Raw genomic sequence first — 21,663 nt, 5'->3', positions numbered from 1 at the left:
TGTAGAAAGATATAACGTGGGCTATGCGGCCCATGTAAATTGGGTTGACTTTTTATTAGATTTTTTTTTTTATCTATACATTTTAGTTTCAAGGTTTTAATTTGAACCATTACAAATCAGATTACTTAAATGGTCGTTAGTCATGACGTTTTCCACGAGTATGGCCCATGTTTCTGCTGAACATGAGCCCAACTCAGCCCACTGAAATCTCATCGATCTTATATATGATTTGGCTTGGACTACATATTAGTTATTCAAATTAAGGACCCATGGATGGAACGCCAATCAATGTCAATGCCCAATGGGCTTTCTCCTTTTTCTATATATATATATATATATATATGTATAGATTTATGAAACTGGGGCCGGGGCCAAAAGAACAGATAAGGGCAGCGTTAAGCTAGAATTAGAGACAGTTTGCAATAGAATCAGAATCGAAGGAGAAAGCATCCTGATCGGGCTTTGGTGCCGTTAAGATAGCAGTATACAGCCGGAGTCTGTCTTCTCCCAAAGAAGAAGAACGCGACAATGGTCTTCGGGGCCGTAAAAACGACAAGGAAGCCAGCGTTAACCGATGCTTATACCTCCTCCAAGCTAGTTGAATCGCCACTGCCGCCCCGGTTCTCCACCCAGGCGAATAATACCGTGCACTCCTCTTCACTTTCTCGTTGATGAAAGTGTAGCGGAAATGCTGGGTCACGTACCTCACATCCTCCGCTTCCAGTGCAAACGCTTCCGTGGTCTCCAGTGTTATCAGTGTAGACGATGATGGTGGCAGTCGTTCAACAAATGGCCGTTTCAGGCACCATGACAGCAGCTCATCTCCACTGAAGTTGCCGGGTCCCAACATGCAGCAACTCTGTACACCGTCTCTTAGTACTTGGCAGCTCTGAAGGTGGCCCCGTACAATGAATAACATTCTTCTTACTGGGTCACCTTCTTTAGTGATCTGCACTCAGCACACACACTGTGTGTATTAGTATTAGTGTTACTCGAATGGGGTGATCACTGCAGATTGATTAGGCCGATCGAGTTGCAGTCCTACGTGAGATTCGTGAGAGGAGAGGAGTCTGTGTAATTAGTGTTCATCAACATTGGAGCTTACCGTCTCTCCCTTTGGGAAGATGAGGGACTTCACACGGTCGCATATGTTTTCAAGGACCAAATCATCCATATGTTGAAACAGTGGTACCTGACACAAAATACTTCTTTCTATGATTATATTGAAGAAAAGAGAATATATAGTTGCATGGAATTAATGAAGATAATATCATCCTCTTCTTTTCTTCTCTCTCTCTCTCTCTCTCTCTCTCTCTTAATTTTAAGGAGGGAACTCTGCTCGCGCCTTCTCAGGCTGAATGCAGTGCTACAAGCACAAGACTCATGGAATATGACAAAGATAGATCCCTTGATGGGTCTCATCCAGCGGATAGAGATCGACAACCCACAACTGAGCGGTCCAACACGGCCTCGTCCAGTTGCAGTTGGGACCTGAATGGGCCTTGAAAGCATAGCCAACCAACCAGCTGCTCTAAAATGGGCCTTGAAAGCACACAGAGCTTTTTCTAATATATTTACATAAACATAAACTAATAATTTGCTTTCGGGATTAAAATAGTTGTGTCTTTGATATGTACTTGGACCTGGATGTAATCTTTTATCAGTATTTTGGCTGTTGGAGTTGTGATGTTCAATATTCCTAATGGCTTTAATAGTAATGATGGACTCAATCAAAATTTTGTAGTCTGAGGTTGTGAGGCCCGATAGACCCGATGGAACTGGGTCGATTGGGGCAGTTCTGGTTCCAGAACTTGTCCCGATGGGTCGGTTCCGGTTTTCGAAAAAATTTTCCAATTATTATCGAGTTGGAACCGGGTCCACTTTGTCCCAAGCCGATTTGGACCCGACCCGACCATTAAATATATACTGTATACATCAATACAGTTATTATTGTTTTTTATCAGTTTCCTTTTCAACAGATTTTTTTATTATTTTTAGCAGGGTTTTCATTGCATTTTAGATTTTTACAGGGTTTTTTATGCATCTTTTAGCAGGGTATTATTAGCATACATATCAAAATCGGGTCCATCGATTTAGACCTGATTGTCCCAATAACCGATTGATTCGATTCTGGGTCCAGAATTACAGACCCTGTAGGGTCTGGGTCGGTTCCAGGTCCACGAGTTCCCCTATCAGTTCTGGGACCGGTTCTACCTGGTTCCGACCCTTTGACAGCCCTATCTACATTGGGCCTGTGCATTCCTATGCATGATTTTTGCTGATGCACGACTTGAGCCTTAATATTTCCTTTATTAAGTTTTGTTGGCAAGCCCTATGACTTCATAAGATTTCCAAACACCCCCTTAGTAGTTCAGTTTTCCTTGCTCCTAGGAGTATGAGAACTCAAAGAGCCTTTCCTTTGAAATGAATTTTCCCTTCAATTTGAATGTTTTTGAAAGTTTGAAATGTAAAAATTACTTCGGGGTGTTTAAGCATATTTTATGTATCATATGGCATTATTCACTTGGTTATAATAAAACGTGAGCCTAAGGGGTGTTTTACAATGTGAATTGTTTTTCTTATTGTGAGTTCAAAAGAGGTCAAAACCATCTGATTTGAAAACAAATTGGTTCTTAAAATAAAATAAAAGTACAGAAAATGTGTCCTTAGTTGTATATGTGTTCTTTGTTTCCAATATGTTTAAAAAAAAAACATGTTTCATACTACAAATATTGTTTTTATTTTTTTTTTCAAAAACATAAATTGCTTTTCGGAATAAAACTAACCCAAAAAAATTTTCAAGAAGGTGTTTTTTTTTCTGATGTGGCAATTATAAAACTAACCCAAATTAATGAATTTATTGACTTGTAAACAGCCTAATTCAGTTAACATCCTAGAATTTTAAATTAGTGAATCTTGGACAAGCTTCGCTTAAGAATTTTAAACTGCCTAATATATATATTAGATGATTTATTATATGATCTTTAAATGAAAGAATTCAAGGTCGGATTCCAGTAAGGAAGGGAGTTTGGATGAAGCAATTAATGTGTTGGATTGATAACGCTTGTCTCATCACAGCAAAAGCAAATTAAACTCATGACATGAACCAAGAAATGTAACAAGAAAGTGTTTTGAAAATATATATAAAGTTGTTAATTAATTACATACCTGTCTCACAAGATCAAGACAGAGATGATATTTGATGTCCCTCCTGAGGCCCTCGGGTAGGTATCGAATTATCTGACATTCATCCACCCCTCTCATAGCTGCCCACCGTTGCCTCTCATACTTACGTACTCTTTGCCTGAACCCCTGAGGCAAGTTTCTCCTCCTCATCCACCATTCCACATTCCTCATCTTTAATTGCATTGCTTGTTTCTTTGATGTAATTGAATGCAAGAAAACCTGTTTTATTTTCCATTGCATCCAAATTTATGTTACAACAGTGTATAGAGAGAGACTACATACTCATATGCATACTCGCATACACAAGCAAATTATATATGCAATTGTTCAGTTAATCCTCTACATACAACCACCGCAGTTGACCCAGATAGTGGGACCGTTTGGCCTAAGAACCACTCAGGTAATCGATTCTATTTTACCCCAAATTCGGTCTTTGGCCAAAAACCATTGAATTGGTCAATGATCCATTGACTCAAACGGTGGAATCATTGACCCATTCAATAGTTTTGGCTGCTTTTTTATTTTAATTATTTTAATTTTATTTTTTTCAAAACATGCCATCCATTAGAACCAGACGATTGAACCATCAACCTAAAAACCAGTGGCCAGAACATTTCTGTTTATTTTAAAACAGAACCCTAGTTAGTTTAAAACATTGCATACAACCCTTGGACCTGTTGAATACATCAATACAGTTCTGTTTGGACATGCTTAACTAACTAGTGATGAATAATCTACCCTCTTATCAAATCCTAGTTTAATTAATTTGATGATCGATATCTTGATCATAATCAACACACTTCATTAATATTTAATATATAGAGAACCTTTAATTTGCTAGTATCAAGTATATACCTTGATATTTCCAATCAACATGGTTACGAGAAGGAGGCCGCAGGCTATAACGATGATGTTGAAAACTGTCTCCAGCCATTCTGTTGAGCATTGGAGGTTCCCGAACGTACTGATCAAGGAACACAGAAATAACTGAATTATACAAGAAATTCATTTCAACCCTACTACTTTCTAAATTAAACCCAAACGTTGTCCCAAGTGGTAACCCAACCGCTGGACTTTATACAATTAATTAGTGGTTAAATTAAGCATACAACAGTTGATGAGATATATCCTGACTTTGTTTTACTTGTTGAAACCTCAAAATAGAATTAGATAAAAATGTGAAAAAACAAGAAAAAAATGAAAGCATACATACATATATACATACATACCATAGATTCATTAGACCCCAGAAGATAGGAAGAAGTATCTTCTCGACACGACTTGCATTTGCAACCAAGTAGATAGTCCATTCATAGAGGCCATACTCATAATTGTCAGCGCTTTCTATGCACATTGATCTTGCATGTTTGTTCTCTGCCCAAGCCAATCTTTCTCTATCAATTACCATCCTTGTCCCATAGTAAATAGGATCTTCACATGCTAATGTGCTGAGCCTACAGCCTTTTGTGGCTCTACATTGTTCTCCCAGGCACTTTGTAGCTCTTTGAAGACCTAGCAAGTACCAACATGCACCTGCCGCCTGTTGCCAATTCACCATGCCATTGTCTCAGTCTGAGAGCTACCTACGACTATGAGATTATATTATTACCAACTAAGAGTTAAATTTCTTTAGACTCAGTTTGGAAGGAGTATAAATATAAATATGTTGAATGCAAAACCTTATATTTTTTATGTATTTGTACTCTTTTCAAACTGAGTCTTATGAGACTGTGTTTCATTGCAGTGCAAATTTATTTGCACTGATACAAAACTATGGTGGTGTAAATGATTTAGAGGCAAATTCTGATTTGTGTTTGTTTCATATTTTAACTTATGTTGTTTAATTACAATACAAATGAAGTAAAATAAGACCTGAAATAGAATAAAGTAAAACCCAAAACAAAATTAAGCCAGAATTTGCGTTCTATTCATTTGCACCCCTATGCATTTGTAATAGTGCAAATAAAATTGTACTGCAACCAAAGACAGCCTAGAGACAAAATTAAAAGAAGTGCATGTACATTTTTAAATGCACCCCCATGCATTTAAAAAGGACTTATCTCCTTTTTACAGTTAAAAACTCAGTAATCATAGGGGCAATTTAACTGTAAAAAGGAGACGAGTCAAATGCAGCCTAAGATTGTTTTGTTTTGAACTTTTGATGCAAAAGGGCAGAAACCAAGATTTTACTGTAAAAGGTTCTAAAATATTAATTTCAGGCTGAAATTATAACTTTTCCACCCTCTTCTACATTGAAACCTAACAGTTACGTTTCAAAAGTTCTACAAGGAAATATTTTCTTATTTCTAGATTTCTGCTGGATTTTGATCAGAAAATCTTAATTTATCATTTAGGTTATGTTTGGTTTGAAGGAGAAGGTAGGGAAACCTTTACACCTTTCCTTTCCTTTCCCTACTTTTTCTTTCAAACCAAACATGGCGTTATTGATTGTATAATTTTTTTTGGATAAATTACAAAGACCCCCCTGTACTTTATTTTGCGACAAAGACCCCCTTATACTATGACTATGAGACAAAAACCCCCCTTAACCGTTAAGCCAGATGATGAAATGCGTTAAATTACCAAAATACCGTACTAAACTTTTTCTATTTTCTATTTTTGCCCTTTTTCTTTTAAAACCTATTTAACCTTGTTTTCCCTTTCTCCTCTTCTTTTCCCCTCCCTCACCCTCCTCTAGACCTGTTCATGGGCCGGGCCGGGCCGGGCTTTTACTCTTCATTGATAGAAATATGTTAGGCCCGATCCCGAGCCCGGCCCGACCAACAGGCCTACAACTTGGGCCCGAGCCCGAGCCCGAAGCCCGACCTAATAAAAAAAATTAGAAATTTTCCCTATTCAATAATCAATATAAATCAGAATTTATTTACATTAAAAATATATATAAATTCAAAATTTATTTATATTAAAAAAAGAATATAAAGAAGGGAAAGAGGATGTGGAGAAGAAGAATTCGGTTGGAAAAAGAAGGGAAAGAGGTGAAAAAAAAGGGGTATTCAACTAGGGTTTTTAGGTTTAGTTATAGGTCGGGCCGGCTCGGGCTCGGGCCGGGCTATTTTGACAAATCCCAAGCCCGGCTCGAATTTATTGCGGGCTGGGATTTTTGGCCCGAGGTTAAGCCCATGGGCCTATATACCTGTTCAAGCCCGTCCGGGGGTCGGGCTGGGCCGGGCCGACCCGTCGGGCCACCCGGCCCATGAACAGGTCTCTCATTCTTTCTCTCTCCCAACTGAAACTAATTTCTCCAATTCCACTACCATGGGTTTCACTTCTTGAGGAGGTTCTCCTCCAGTAGTAGCAAGGTAGAGCTCCTCTACCTTGGCCCAGATACAGAACTCAGAATAGTCTCCTGCTACCTTCCTATCGGCATGCTCAAGCCATCTTTGTGTGTACCTATAACGCTTTGGCCTAGCCCGTTTCATGTTCGCAGTAATGGAGAGAGAGAGATCTCTTGTGATTCTATGTCGTGGAACTGAAAGGAACAAGAGCAAGGCATCCCATAAGGAAAGTCTGGGATGGAGATGGACTGCAGGCACATAGATTTTACATCTAAGTGGGGGTTGGGTTGTAGTAGTTGTAGAGCCCCTTTGCCCTTTCGATTCAATAATCATCAAAAATCAAACTTCTCTAGGGTTGACGAAGAGTCCTCTTGTAGTTGTGGTTGGGGTTTTTGTCCATCTCATTACAATATGTTAACATTCCTTTCTCAACGCTTTTATGCACCACAAATCTTCAGGGCAGGATAAAAATTTTCAATGTGGGATTTCTTCAAGTCTCACTGCGTCGCAACCCCTACCTCCGTTATGATTACTTTACAATCCTTACATTCAATAGCCATGTTATGTACAAACCGTCATAGTGCAGGAACCAACTCGCCAGACCTTCGACCTTCTCCATGCATGCCATACATGAAATAGAAGCCAAAGGGGTGGAAGACATCTGGCAGGGCCGGTATCCACAAGCAGGGGAAGATTTGATCCATCATTCTCGAGCTCTTCGAATAGATATGGCAAGAAAGAGGTACTTTGCCTACCCTTAGCTTGAATATGCCTCCATTGTTACATACACTAACCATGGCCCAGCTAGAAGGGACAAGCCCAACTGATCTCAACTCATCCCACGACTTGCCTCGCGGGTAAGCGACCAACGTACCCAAGCTCAGTTTGTTCCTCAGGATTTGGTCTATGTCATGAGGAAAGAACTAAATGGAGTCCATAAATCTTCTGCACAGGTACTCAGCTTTTTCTATCTTAAGCCTCACAACTGATGGAGGCCCATTCCAAGGCCCATCTCACCATGAGGGCGGCAGCCCATAGGATAAGGATAAGGATAGGATCATTCAAGAAAAAACTCATCAAGAATTCAAGAGTTCAAGACTCATCAAGAATTCAAGATCCATCAAGAATTCAAGACCCATCAAGATTTCCAAGAATTCAAGATAATCCAAGGTTCCCAAGATTCATGCATCAAGGGAGATCGGACGGTGGAGATCAAACCAAGAAGAGTTCGATCCTATTAGATTAGATGTTTGGATCTATCCTAGTTGTTCTTTCCTAGTTCTTTTACAATTTCCAGATGTATTATAAATACTGCTATTTTCCAGTTAATACACACTTCAGAATTATTCATCAATCTTCGCCACCTTTTCTCTCTCCTCTCGAGTTTTCTTTCTTTCTTGCTTCGCTAGAAGCTTGGTTCGTCCGGTGCTTGCATAGCCATCCCGGTTTATTGCTTCCACGCTGCGTTAGGAGGTATGAGAGTAGGGAATTCGCCCAGTCAGATGGCCAACCAAGATGGTAGCAGTCGCAATCCACCCCATGACGGAGATCAGGGGTTCCCAGCTGTTTGGAGAGCAATCGAAGAGCAATGCACGGCCACACGTAACATCGAACAGCAGTTGGCAGAGGTGACTAAACAACTACGAACCTTGTTACGGGAGGTTGTTCCACGGAACCGGGAAAATCCACATCAGATCGAAGGAGACAACCACGATAGACCACCCGTCAATACTGCGTTCCGACGTCTAGTTCTTGACGACGACAGTGATGATGATCTAGAATTTGGTGGTGCTCCAGTTCTTCTCGGCAACGACAGAAACGGCAGAAATTGGCACAATCAAGGTAATTTCAACCCCCGTAGGAATAATGATGAATTTAAACTCAAGGTAGATATTCCTACTTTTAGTGGAGATCTTGGCATAGAGGGACTTCTAGATTGGACCACAAAAGTCGATCGATTCTTTGAATACATGGAGATACCAGAAGAACGAAGGGTAAAACTGGTAGCTTTCCGGTTAAAGGGAGGCGCATCTGTTTGGTGGGAATGCCTGAGAGAGACCCGGATCAGAGAAGGGAGGGACCCTGTTCGAACCTGGAGGCGCATGAAACAGCTTATAAGAGGTAGATTTTTGCCCCCAGATTATGAACGGTACATGTTTGAATCTTACCAACGGTGTGCGCAGGGTTCTCGTAGTGTTAATGAATACACATCTAAATTTCTGAGATTAGCTGAAAGAAATCAATTATCTGAGAGTGATAACCAGCAAGCGGCCCGTTATCTGAGCGGTTTGAGACCGTCCATCAAAGATAAGATTGGGGTACAGATGGTTTTTAGTGTGCAGGAAGCAAGGAAGCTAGCCTTGAAAGTAGAATTGATGTTCCAAGACAAGGCACGCAGTGATAAATATCGCCGGTACAACGAGAACGACAACAGACCGGCAACTGTCGACAGGAACAAATCAGTCCCGGCAGTTCAGCCTTCTCACCCGGCAAGTACAGCTAACGCCGGTAAGGTTACTACAGGAGGACATACTCGAGGTAACCCTTCCAACCCTCCTAAACCCAGTAATCCCTATGCAGTCTGCTCCTATTAAATGCTTTAAATGTAATGAGATTGGACATAGATCCAGTGACTGTCCCAAGAGGAAGGCAGTTAATATGGTAGAAAGGGGGGAGGAAGAGGATGTGGAGGAGGAAGTATACTGTGGACCTGATGGGAAAGATAAAGAGGGTCCATACGAACATGAAGAGTATACTTGCATTGTGAGAAAATTAATGCTGTCCCAGAAAAATCAACACAAATTGTTCCGTACTAGATGTACTGTCAAGGGTAAATTATTTAATTTAATTATTGATAGTGGCAGTCAAGAAAATATTATTTGCAGGGATGTGATACAAAATCTACAACTACTTCTTGAAAAACATCCCAACCCATACACAACTAGGTGGATCAAGGAAGGAGACGGCGTACGGGTGGAGGAACGCTGCAAGGTACCCTTTTCTATTGGTAAGTATCATGATGAAGTCTATTGTGATATTGTAGACATGAATGCTTGCCATATTTTGTTAGGTAGGCCTTGGAAATTTGATACAGATGCAAGGCACATGGGTAGGAAGAATACCTATCAACTTGAAAAAGAAAGTATATGTTATACTTTGTTACCCAAGGCTGAAAAGAATGTTCCTAAGGCCCCAAAAGCAAATGAGAAAAATTTCCTTACTATTACCCATCATCATGCTGAATTTGTAAAAGAATGTAAGGATATTCGTGAGGTACATTTGTTAGTAGTAAAGGGAGAAAATATGAATGATGAAAATAAAATTCCAGTGGAAGTGCAGGGACTACTGGATGAATTCCATGATGTAGTTCCAAATGAATTACCAAATGAACTCCCTCCCATGAGAAATATACAACATCATATTGATTTTGTTCCAAGTGCTAGTTTGCCTAACCTCCCACATTACAGGATGAGTCCCAGGGAGAATGAAATTTTATAGGAGAAGATAGAAGAATTGTTGAAAAAGGGACACATTCAAGTCAGTATGAGTCCTTGTGCAGAACCAGCTTTGCAAACACCCAAGAAGGACGGCAGTTGGAGAATGTGTGTCGACAGCAGGGCTATCAACAAAATTACTATTGGATATAAATTCCCTATTCCCAAGTTGGACGACATGCTAGATCAACTTAATGGGGTTGTGGTTTTCTCAAAATTCGATCTCAGGAGTGGATACCATCACATCAGAATCCGCCCCAGAGATGAATGGAAGACAGTCTTCAAGACTAGAGATGGTTTGTTCGAATGGTTAGTCATGCCCTTTGGACTAACCAACGCACCCAGCACATTCATGAGGCTGATGAACCAGGTACTGCGTCCCTTTACTGGAAAATTTGTGGTAGTATATTTTGATGATATTTTAATTTACAGCAAATCTGTCACTGAGCACATTGGACATATTAGGGAGGTCCTAAAAACATTGAGGGAAAATAAATTATATGCTAATTTAAAGAAATGCACTTTCATGAGTGATAATTTATTATTCCTGGGATTTATTGTGAGCAAGGATGGTATTAAAGTAGATGAAGAGAAAGTGAAAGCCATTAGGGAGTGGCCGACCCCATCAAATATCACAAATGTGAGACGCTTCCAGGGGTTGGCAACTTTCTACAGGCGATTTATTAAGCATTTTAGCAGTATTATGGCTCACATTACTGAATGATTGAAAAAGGGGAAATTTTAATGGGGAGAAGAACAAGAGCAAAGTTTTTGCTCTCATAAAAGAAAAATTATGTACAGCTCCTGTCCTTGCTTTACCAAATTTTGATAAACTGTTTGAAGTTGAGTGTGATGCTAGTGGAGTTGGCATAAGGGCTGTATTGTCCCAAGAAAAAAGACCCATTGCTTTCTTTAGTGAAAAACTATGTGAAGCCAAGAGAAAGTGGTCCACCTATGACAAAGAGTTCTATATTGTGGTAAGAGCCTTGAAAACATGGGAACATTATTTAATTGCAAAGGAATTTGTTCTTTACACTGACCACCAGGCCCTAAAATATCTCAGTGGGCAAAAACAATTAAGGAGTGGTTTGCATGTTAGATGGTCTGCTTTCCTTGACAAATTCTCATACAAAATTGTGTACAAGGATGGACAACAAAACAAAGTGGCCGATGCCCTTAGCAGAAGAGTAGCCCTCATCAAGACCCTCAGTATTGAGATTGTGGGTTTTGAGTGCCTAAGAGATCTATACGCCTAGGATGAAAATTTCCAACAGGTGTGGGAGAAACGTACGAATCGACAGCCAGTAGATGATTTCTACATTCATGATGGGTTCCTTATGAAAGGGGAACAGCTGTGCATCCCTTGCACTTCCCTCCGTGAGAAGATCATCAGAGATCTGCATGGGGGTGGATTAGCTCGACATCTGGGAAGGGATAAGACCATTGAAGCAGTTAAAGGGCGTTACTACTGGCCGAAGTTAAGAAGGGATGTATCCACTATTGTGAGTAGATGTTATATTTGTCAGACAACTAAGGGACAGACCCAGAATACTGGTCTCTACATGCCCCTACCGGTTCCTACTGCGATTTGGGAAGACTTTTCCATGGATTTTGTGCTAGGCCTGCCAAAAACACAAAGAAATATGGACTCCGTCTTCGTAGTAGTTGACAGGTTCTCTAAAATGGCTCACTTCCTCCCATGCAAGAAAACAGCAGATGCATCAGCGACAGCCAAATTATTTTTCAGGGAGATTGTCCGCCTACATGGGGTGCCCTAGACTATCACATCAGATCGAGACACAAGGTTCCTCAGTCACTTTTGGATGACCCTATGGAGGTTATTCGATTCGTCACTAAATTTCAGCAGCACAGCCCATCCGTAGACAGACAGACAAACTGAGGTGGTAAACCGGACCCTTGGTAACCTAATTCATAGCATATCTCAGGAGAGACCAAAACAATGGGACTTCGCCATTGCACAAGCCGAGTTCGACTATAATAATGCAGTGCACAGTTCTACAGGTAGATCCACATTCTCCATTGTCTACATGAAGGTTCCAAATCATGCACTGGACCTAGTAAAATTACCCAGAGTACCCGGTGTCAGTGCCTCCACAGAACAGATGGTGGACCAGATCCAATCCGTCCAAGAAGCCGTGAAGCAAAGACTAGAGCAAACCAACGCCAAGTACAAGTTGGCAGCAAACAAGCATCATCGGCCCCAAGTATTTGACGTCAGTGATGAAGTTATGGTATTCTTGAGGAAGGAAAGGATTCCCGTGGGAAAATACAACAAGTTGCAGCCTCGGAAGTACGGTCCATACAAGATCATGAAGAAAATCAACAACAATGCCTATGTCGTGGACCTACCAGACCATATAGGTATCTCTAAGACTTTTAATGTTGCAGACCTTCATCGCTACCTGCCAGAGATGACACTTGCCTATCCTAGTCATGACTCGGGGCCGAGTTCTTTCCAAGTGGGGGAGAATGATGGAGGCCCATCCCAAGGCCCATCTCACCATAGGGCGGCAGCCCATAGGATAAGGATAAGGATAGGATCATTCAAGAAAAGACTCATCAAGAATTCAAGAGTTCAAGACTCAGCAAGAATTCAAGATCCACAAAGAATTCAAGAATTCAAGAATTCAAGACCCATCAAGATTTCCAAGAATTCAAGATAATCCAAGGTTCCCAAGATTCATGCATCAAGGGAGATCGGACGGTGGAGATCAAACCAAGAAGAGTTCGACCATATCAGGTTAGATGTTTGGATCTATCCTAGTTGTTCTTTCATAGTTTTTTTACAATTTCCAGATGTATTATAAATATTGCTATTTTCCAGTTGATACATACTTCAGAATTATTCATCAATCTTCGCCACCTTTTCTCTCTCCTCTCGAGTTTTCTTTCTTTCTTGCTTCGCTAGAAGCTTGGTTCGCCCGGTGCTTGCATAGCCAGCCCGGTTTGTTGCTTCCATGCTGCGTCAACAACCTTGACCTCCCGTGAGATACGCATTGCAAATGGAGAGAGAGAGAGAGAGAGAGAGAGAGAGAGAGAGAGATCGGGATCTGAAGAAAGCAGTAATGGAGAGAGAGGTCGGGATTGAATTAAATGGGTTCAATCCCGACACTGTTAAGGAGAAGGGCAAGAAGAGAGATTGGAGGAAAGAGGGGAGAGAGAGAGAGAAATGTGAAGGAATGAAAGGGTAGTATCGGAAGGTTGGGGAAGATGAACAGTATTTTTCTTGTCTAGTTATTAGAAGGGTAGTATGGTGATTAAAAAAATATTGTAACTGCATTTTTTAACAAAAGACTAACGGAAAGGGATCTTTGTCTCATGGTGATAGTACAGGGGGGTCTTTATCAAAGACATCATAGTACTGGGGGTCTTTGTAATTTACCCTTTTTTTATAAATGATGGAATAATGGCTATATCATCTAAGTAAATAAACAAATGATGATTCCTATTGCAAATTATCACAAGTATCCGTACATAATCATTGAATTCCATTTTCTTAAAGAAAGATATTAATCATGGCATGTTAGAAGATAAAATAGGAAATATCATATTCAATGAAACTTTGAGTAAATCTGTGTTTGGACCACAGAAAATATTTTGGCATGCAAAATATCTATTATAGAAAAATATTTTTTTTGTAAAGTGTCGTTTTTTTTTTTCGTTTAATCTTTCCAACATCTGATTGGAAGGTGGAAACAAGCTTGGAAAATGAGACCATAAGCTGAAGAACCACTAGATTTTAGGATACGTGGAAAGAAGTTAATACAATCAAAATTTTCTTCCATGTGAGTGCTTTATAGAAACAATCATCTAGATGGGCCTTAAAGGGGGCGTTCTTTTTTTGGATTTTGAGAGAGAGGAAAGTTGGTCAATGGGATTTTATTCTCATTGACCAAAAAACCCATGTTCATTTTTTAAATTTATGTGGGGATCAGTGAAAGTTTATTTTCCTTGGTATCACTTACTTGGATAAGTGATATCCATCTCCTAGGTGGTTAAATTAAGTTTGACAAAAGTGTCCCTTTAAATAATGAAATTTTTATGGCTAAGATGGCCATTGCCTTATTTACATGGGAAATAAAAGAACATGGGTAAATGCACTTACCCCGATAAGTCTTTCATGGGAAACACTTATCAAGGTAAGTGCATTTACCTGGGTGAGTGACTTACCGAAAAGCGAATAGGGCATAAAAGTAAGTGTAAACCCACAGTCCAAATCAATACTCTAAGTAAAATAACTTACCTTCGGAAAGGGTACAAGTAGGAATCTTGCCTATGTATCCCTGATTCCAAACCCGTCCCAAACCCATCTAACTTTTCCTCTCAAATTCCCAAACTGTCCCGTCCCAAACCTGTTAAACCCATCCCACCCTTTAAACCCCTTGATCAAAGGTTTTCTACTAAAAAAGTATTTCTTAATGATTATAATGTGAATTAAACCTAGATCAATTAAAGATAGCACCAAATCTCTTAACACTACTTTGTGCCACTAAGTCATCTCACATTTTGTGTTATTTAATGAAATAAAATAGATTGTATTAACTTTTGTGTTCATCAAAATAATCAATACATGTATATGATTAACAATTCCAACTAAAAATTAAAAGAAATAATATTTAAAATTAGCATTTTATAACTAAATGAAATAAACAATCTATCAAATCCAAATTTACATCAATTGATGATTTTAATCTCAAAAAATTTATACAAATAAAATATTAATAATAGAATAATTATCTTAATACTTAAAATTTATAAATTTGTATATGATATATATAATAGGTTCATATTTATGCATCTCGGGTATCAGGTATCGGATACCCTAAACTTAAAGCCAAACCCTATAGGGTTTTGATAAATGGATCCTATTAGGGTCAGAATGAATCGGATACCCAAAAATTCCCACAAAATTGCCATCCCTAGGTACAAGCCATTTTGCCACATTTTGATTCTAGACATATTAATTTGCCTATTACCTTTGTATTTACTAGCTAGAAACTAAACACTAAAAATATACACTTGTTATAATATTCTTTTACACCATACTCTATGCCAAGCCAAATACAGCCCAGCCTACTCTATTATTAGTCAGGCCTACCTGATTTTAATTGAAAAATAATTAGCTAGCTTAATTGGTAATTTGACAATATATAGACATGTTAATTTTCTTTCTCTCTCTCTGATCAAAATATCTATATACTCCTGTAAAATGATAATTTTAGGTGTTCGACTAAGATACCAAAAGAAGTGATAACCAATCGGGTGGGGGGCCGTTGATTAGTCAATTAAAGTTAGCTCTTCGGTATCATACACTTCAGCTATCACAGATTTACCCGGCCTAATTGATATTACAGACCATCTTACATGTGTTACTACAGTTAACAAGACTTTTAACTTGGCATTTTGCCAATAAAACTACTCATTCTCTTGCTCTCTTTTTTCAATATATATATATATATATATATATTGAAAATTACTAGTCATTCTTGGCATTTTGTCAAAATTGGAATCCTGCTGAGAGTGGCAGAACCAGACCAACCTGACCCCTAAGTACCGGAACTACACAGGATCCTAATTATGCTGCTTGGTATATCGTGATTGGCCCAGTATAACGGGTAACCGTAGAGGATTCGAACTCCTTAATTAATTGTGATATGGGTTGGTATTGTTCAACAGTAGGTACCTAGCTAACCTCGATTATATTCATGAACCAACAAAAACGAGTAATCAAACAAAGCAATCAAAGGCTTTCATGTTTGGCACTGGCAGTGTGCCTAAAAATAAAAGGAAGCCTCCTGAAATTTGCTAAGAGATTAGTTTCCGCTTATTGATCATCAGCTTTGATTTATGCAGAGTTAATTAAGAGGTGTGCAATTAATATATATATATATATATATTGAGGAGACGGATATATACTTACATGTGAGGCAACAAAGAAAGAGATCAAGTTGAGTGCGATTCCCCACCAAACGGTGCCAAATATGTAGCCTGATTGGTTTTGCATTCGACGTAAGAGGCAGACGGAGTAGCAAATTTTGGGGAAATATTGGAAGAGGAACGTGATCAAGAACACTGTCATTACGACTGCTGACGATCCTCTTTCCAGTAGAGATGGAATTGCTACCCATAGCATTATCTGCATCGAATTAATTGCATTAATCTCTGCTTTAAATAAATAATTCATCAACAAATTAAAGCGCTTTAGAAATTAACTTAATTTGATCATTAATTTAAAAAAGGCTCTACCTGCTGAATGCAGAGGCCAGAGAGATAGCATATATATGTTTAAGGGAAGATGGTTCTTTAATTGTCACCGTTACGTTGATGCTCAACTTTAAATTAATAGATCGAAATTAGGAATCAAACAAAGGATTATTATTAATAACTGTATAAATAAATGCATGAGAGCAGGAGGGGTCAATTGTCAAATGCATTTGATGCAGGATTGGTGGTAAAAACTTTGGGTAACACGATCGATGACAGTAATTTTTCGATCCATCTCCATTTTCAACAGGAGCAAACCCAGCTCTATGGTATGTTTTGCTCCAAATTATCATTAGCTAATTGAAGTAGCACTACAGCTCAATTGAATGTTGCATTTTGCCAAAATCTTCCTCACTGAAATATTCTTGGTCTTGGATATCTATCTATATATTAGCATATTTATATGCATGTAATAAATGCAAGATTCAATTACTTAATTTGTTTGTTTTGTTTGGGTGGTTAGAGATTATCTTATCTATATATTGTCTTCACGTAGCAAACATATATATATATATATATATATATATATATATGGGGCTAGGTAGGGTTGTATTCAAATTCAGAAGCCTGCTTAGTTTTATAATTTTGCTTTAACTTTAAATTAAAACGAAAAGCTTTCAAAATTTAACAAAAGGTCGACAAAATTTGCACTTGGCACAAACTTTTCAGTCTAAATTAACGTTCAGAATATATATGCTTTGGAGGTTTGATCGGTAAATGGAGTGGAAGGCAAAGCCATATGGAAGATCACATGTTTTGCATTGCAAGGTGCAAGCTTGCAGAGAGCATGAATGAAGCTAAAGCCATCAGCTCATGACGTGCAGTTGTCATGACCTACAGCGCTAGCTTACAAAATCTGGTCGCCATGTGGCATCACTTATTCTTGGAATATTTATGTAAATTTGATGATGATGATGATGATGATGATGATGGCGACGACGGAAACGATGAGGATGAGTAAGGGTGTAAGGAAGGGAATGGAGGAGTTAGCGTTGTTACCTGGGGCACTGGGAGGAGGATGAAGAGGTCTAAGAAGAAACCCTTCTTGGCCTTGAGGTAGCGGAGGGCTGTGGAGCGAGCACTGGTGTTCTGAAGCTTGGCACTATCTTCCACCATCACGACGGCTTGGGAGCGCTGAGCCATTTTGAACTGCAACCACATGTTCCATACATGCAGGGCGTCGGTCATGCACCGTAGTGCAGTCACGGTGATGGCGAACCAGCCATCGATGAAGAGGCACATGCATGTCTCGCTGATTAAGAGGGCATAGAAGAAGAGAGGATCCACGAAGAGAGACGTTGTAGACACAAGCAGAAATACCCGGTTCCATTCCTGAATCCACATGGATCGAGGGTCCAACACTCTTCCTAGAAGCCAACCTCCGCCCCGAGCTCTGCGGCATTTGCCATACACCCGATTACACCAATCTATGCTAGTCTTCTCTTTTTCCTCATCTTCGTCGATGCCATGAGAATGGTAAGAGGCTTCTTCCTCATTAGCTATTTTCGGACTCATCCGGAGAGAGGGAAGAGATGACTGAGGGCTGATCATCATCATAATTTATAAGTGTGTATCAGAGACAGAGTAAAAGAGAGAAAGGTGCTTCGACGGCCTTGTGGTGGGATTTTTATTATTCTGTGTGAGTACAAGTAAGAGGTTGGGACAAATCGGACTGGACATAAAAGCTGAAAAATGTTCAAGATGGACACTAACACTTGGAGACGATGTAGAATACAAGTTGAATGAAAGATAGAGGGGGGCGGGGGGGTAGGAAAATGGCAATCTCGTGAGTACTAAATTCCCCTTTAATTAAATTGTGGCCCCTCGTGTAACTACTGTGCTATGAAAAAGCCATAGAAAGCAATTGATTCCAATTTTTGCTCTCTCTCTCTCTCAAAAGTGCATCATCTTTTGCAGATAAGGATATCTGCTTGGTCTAGCCCTGCCATGGCAATACGCAATACGCAATACCCACCATTGCCCTCCTTGTCTAGTTGGCATACCCTGAATGCGTAACTGGGCCAACTAACTTCATATATATCTGGGTCCTACAGACGAGAGCTATGTACATATATTGCCCAATGGGCACAAAGTTGGACGTAGGTATAAATTATAATATATATATATATATATGCCACACTTTGCTAATTTTAGGGATATTATTGAAATTTAAATGAGAGAGAGAAAGAATTCCCATGGAGAACATAGCAGGAAGGTTCAAAAACGATGTACATGTCTAAATGGTCATTATACATGGAGTCGAATAACTGAGGCTTCGATGCAGCTTCCCATGTTTTTGTTTGCTTGTCCATCAATTATAACGCCTAAAAAGGTGATGTCTAGAGTTGGCCACTTTAATTATCCATCTCCCTCTCTCTCTCTCTGAGTGCAATTTGTCGCTTTCAACATGTAATTCAGTAAGAACCGGTGATGCACTGCCCTGTGAAACAGGACATTCATCCTTGAGGAAAAGCAGAAAATTCGCCGAGTAGTACACATTGCAGAGTGCAGACCTTGGGGACCGGAACCAGGGGCTGGTCTCCTTCTCGGAAAAAGCTCTCCAAATGTCGCATGACAGGGCTGTTGTGGTCCAAGGAAGTAGGTTTTGCAGGCCGGAGAGATGAGCTTTGGCTGCTATTTGTCCAGGTTAATTAACAGATCGACCTAAAGGTTGTGCAATGTGCTACAGCACAGGAACGAACTTCTATGTGGATATGTGGATAAGCATAAGCCTTGCACTAGGGGTGTCCATAAAAAATCGAACCCAACGACGATTAACCAAATCCACCGATATATATATCTATATTTTATCTATATTTTTAATATATGTCACAATTTTTTTGTATTATACATAAATATATATTCATTATATATATAAATATATACTTATATTATATTTATAATGATCAATTTATAAATACATTATATATATTATATATTTTTTAAATATTTATAATATATTATATATCATTTATTATTTATTATATGATATTATATATATATTTGTATAATATATATTATAAATATAAAAACCCGATGAATCGAAGAATCAAATCGATCAAAAACCGAAACCAACGGACCGATTAATCAGTGGTACCGGTTCGATTTCGATTTGGAGAATTGGAAAAACCAGTACCACCAGTTCTGTTTACAAAAAAGTGCCATGGTTCGGTTAACCGAATCGTGGACACCCCTACCTTGCACTCTTGCACCAAACGCTTTGAAATGTTGACAATGTTGATGAGGGATAATTTGGCGCGACCTAGTAAGTAAAGGTCACATGGACACGAACTGCTCATAGAATGACAACTCAGCAAGGGGAGCATAGTCAGCAGTTTATGAAGTTTGGATCTTCCGCCACCTCGGCATTATGCCACTTTGGCATAACACCACCTCGGCATAACGCCACTTCGACATAAAGTCACCCCAGCGCCTAAATGAATTCGGGGCCTAGGAACCGAAGTGACACGTAATCGATTACAGAAGCTTCCCAGCAGACTCCGAACATCATGGGATCACCCTGTGTAACGGTAGGCCTTATCCTCTACCCGTCTGGATCGGGCAGCGATGATAAACTTCATTGATTGATACGTTACTCCCCGACTAAAGCGGAAACGGATCTCATCCACTCAGGCCGCAGATCCCGGAACCGTTTCAAGAAATCCATGATAACTCAGCTATATAAGGGAATCGATCCCTCCATGGTACACGTATGCGTGATTATTTGCTCACTAGTACTCTATCACTCAAATATTCAGCTCGCATCCACAATATAGTACTGACTTAGGCATCGGAGCGGCCTCGCCGGGTTATCCACCCCAGGTTCTCTGATCCTTTATTTTGCATCTTGGTCTAACTTGCCGCGCAACTAGGGTCCAGTCTTCCAACTAGGAGTATCCAGATCGCACACGATCAATTGGCATCATCTCTGGGAAATGATCGAAAGGTTATCCCAATCCTATTTACAGTACCTCAATGGCATCAACCAGCCACAACAGAAAGAATAACATGAACATTATTGGGGGCAAGAGCAACAGATAGTCGCTCCCCAAGGATCCTCGGTGACTATCGACCAGTTCACCATTCCTCTAACCGCCTCTGGGGTTCCATCACTGTATGTGTCACACACTACCCAACAGGTGAGTGCCTCGCTCCCCCAAGTGAACGCCATGTTCTCGGAGCCTACCGTGATTCCCCCTAGGATCAAGCACTCCCAATTCAACAACCTCGTCTAGCACATTCGAACGGTGCAGATCCAAATGCAGTAGATCCATTAGTTCTACCAGTTTCAGTAATATTATTTTTATCAACAATATCAATAGCAGTTCTCACCACTGCAATCAAGCCAGCCGACAAAAAATTAGCACCAGGCTCGCCAGAACGTCCGCCGGTCTCTCCCCCACAGGGAAAGAACTTCACAGGTACCGGTCCCTCCCTCGGGAAGGACCCCACCATAGGGTACAATAGGCGACTGACGTACTCCCGCAGCTTCCCGAAGAGAGAACTCAAGGGATAGGCCCGAACCCAACCAGCCCGATAGGCGCAACCAGCAAATTTCTCATGAAGATCGTCAGCTCGGGGCCCGAGGCATGGGCTCGAGAAGAGATCCCTCAGTTTCGCACAACAGCCAACACCGAGCGCGCAGTGAAGAGGAAGCGGCGAGGAGAATCTCTGAACCACCTCGGTCTACTATTCGGAGTAGGATTGAAGCACCTGACAACACAGATGTCAGCAGTACAAATGTCGCTCCACCAAAGAAGCAGCAGCAGCGACGTCGCAAGACTCGTCGTTCATCGGGAAGGAATGAACCACCAGCGGTGGCCACAGGAACAACGCCTGCTCTTTTGAGCCAACCTTCCCCCTATCACCCGAGCTCCTAGCGGCCTCGATGTCGAAAGATTTCAAGGTGTCGCCTCTAGACAAGTACGATGAGTCCTTTGATCCCAACGATCACATAGACGCATTCCAATCCCAGATGCATCTCGTCGGGGCCGACGAGGCTTGTATGTGTATGGCTTTCTCCACCACATTCAGAGGAGTAGTTTAGACCCAGTACCGAAACCTCGTGTCGGGTTCCATCAGAAGTTGGGCGCAGCTCGCGGATATGTTTACGACCCACTTTATCATTAGTAAGAAGTGCCTAAAGTCACAGGAGAGCCTTCTGAACGTGGTGCAGAGGGAAGGAGAGTCGATTCGGAGCTACATCAAGCACTTCAATAAGACATGTCTACAGATATCGGACCTTGACCTAGCAGTACGTCTCACCACAGCATGCAAAGGAATCACCCACAAAGAGTTCAAGTGGCACGTCGTGGCCAACAAGCCAAAGAACATCACCGAGTTCCTCAAGTTGGCCGATCAGTTTATAAGCACAGAAGAAGAGATAAACCAGAAAACCGACA

At 40.3% G+C, this 21,663-nt stretch overlaps 1 protein-coding gene and 1 pseudogene across 1 annotated transcript; both read right to left on the bottom strand.

Moving 5' to 3' along the window:
* Positions 1–288: 288 nt before the first annotated feature.
* LOC104612268 (cyclic nucleotide-gated ion channel 4) lies at positions 289–17,970 on the bottom strand. The gene is made up of 7 exons (XM_019200241.2): positions 17,261–17,970; positions 15,918–16,133; positions 4,416–4,726; positions 4,042–4,150; positions 3,169–3,405; positions 1,106–1,192; positions 289–949 (listed from the first exon to the last, which is right to left on the bottom strand). The coding sequence occupies exons 1-7, from the start codon at positions 17,816–17,818 to the stop codon at positions 407–409; spliced, it is 2,061 nt and encodes a 686-aa protein (XP_019055786.2). The 5' UTR covers positions 17,819–17,970; the 3' UTR covers positions 289–406.
* On the bottom strand, positions 6,822–7,621 carry LOC148803882 (putative N-acetyltransferase HLS1-like pseudogene; annotated as a pseudogene).
* Positions 17,971–21,663: the final 3,693 nt, after the last annotated feature.

The sequence above is a fragment of the Nelumbo nucifera genome, chromosome 1 (assembly GCF_055504915.1).
Source record: "Nelumbo nucifera cultivar China Antique chromosome 1, China Antique-T2T, whole genome shotgun sequence".
Classification (NCBI taxonomy): Eukaryota; Viridiplantae; Streptophyta; class Magnoliopsida; order Proteales; family Nelumbonaceae; genus Nelumbo; species Nelumbo nucifera.
Note: the sequence above shows the minus strand (reverse complement) of the source record. Positions and strands in the feature narration are given on the sequence as shown.

Bases quoted from the DNA above. Each gene is read 5' to 3' on its own strand.
- LOC104612268 (XM_019200241.2), bottom strand. From the start codon at position 17,818: ATGATGATGATCAGCCCTCAGTCATCTCTTCCCTCTCTCCGGATGAGT. The intron at 4,727-15,917 runs GTAAGTATATAT...AATTGGCAACAG, and splicing joins CTTTCTTTGTTGCCTCACAT to GCGGCAGGTGCATGTTGGTA. The intron at 3,406-4,041 runs GTATATACTTGA...AAAATAAAACAG, and splicing joins TGTTGATTGGAAATATCAAG to GTTTTCTTGCATTCAATTAC.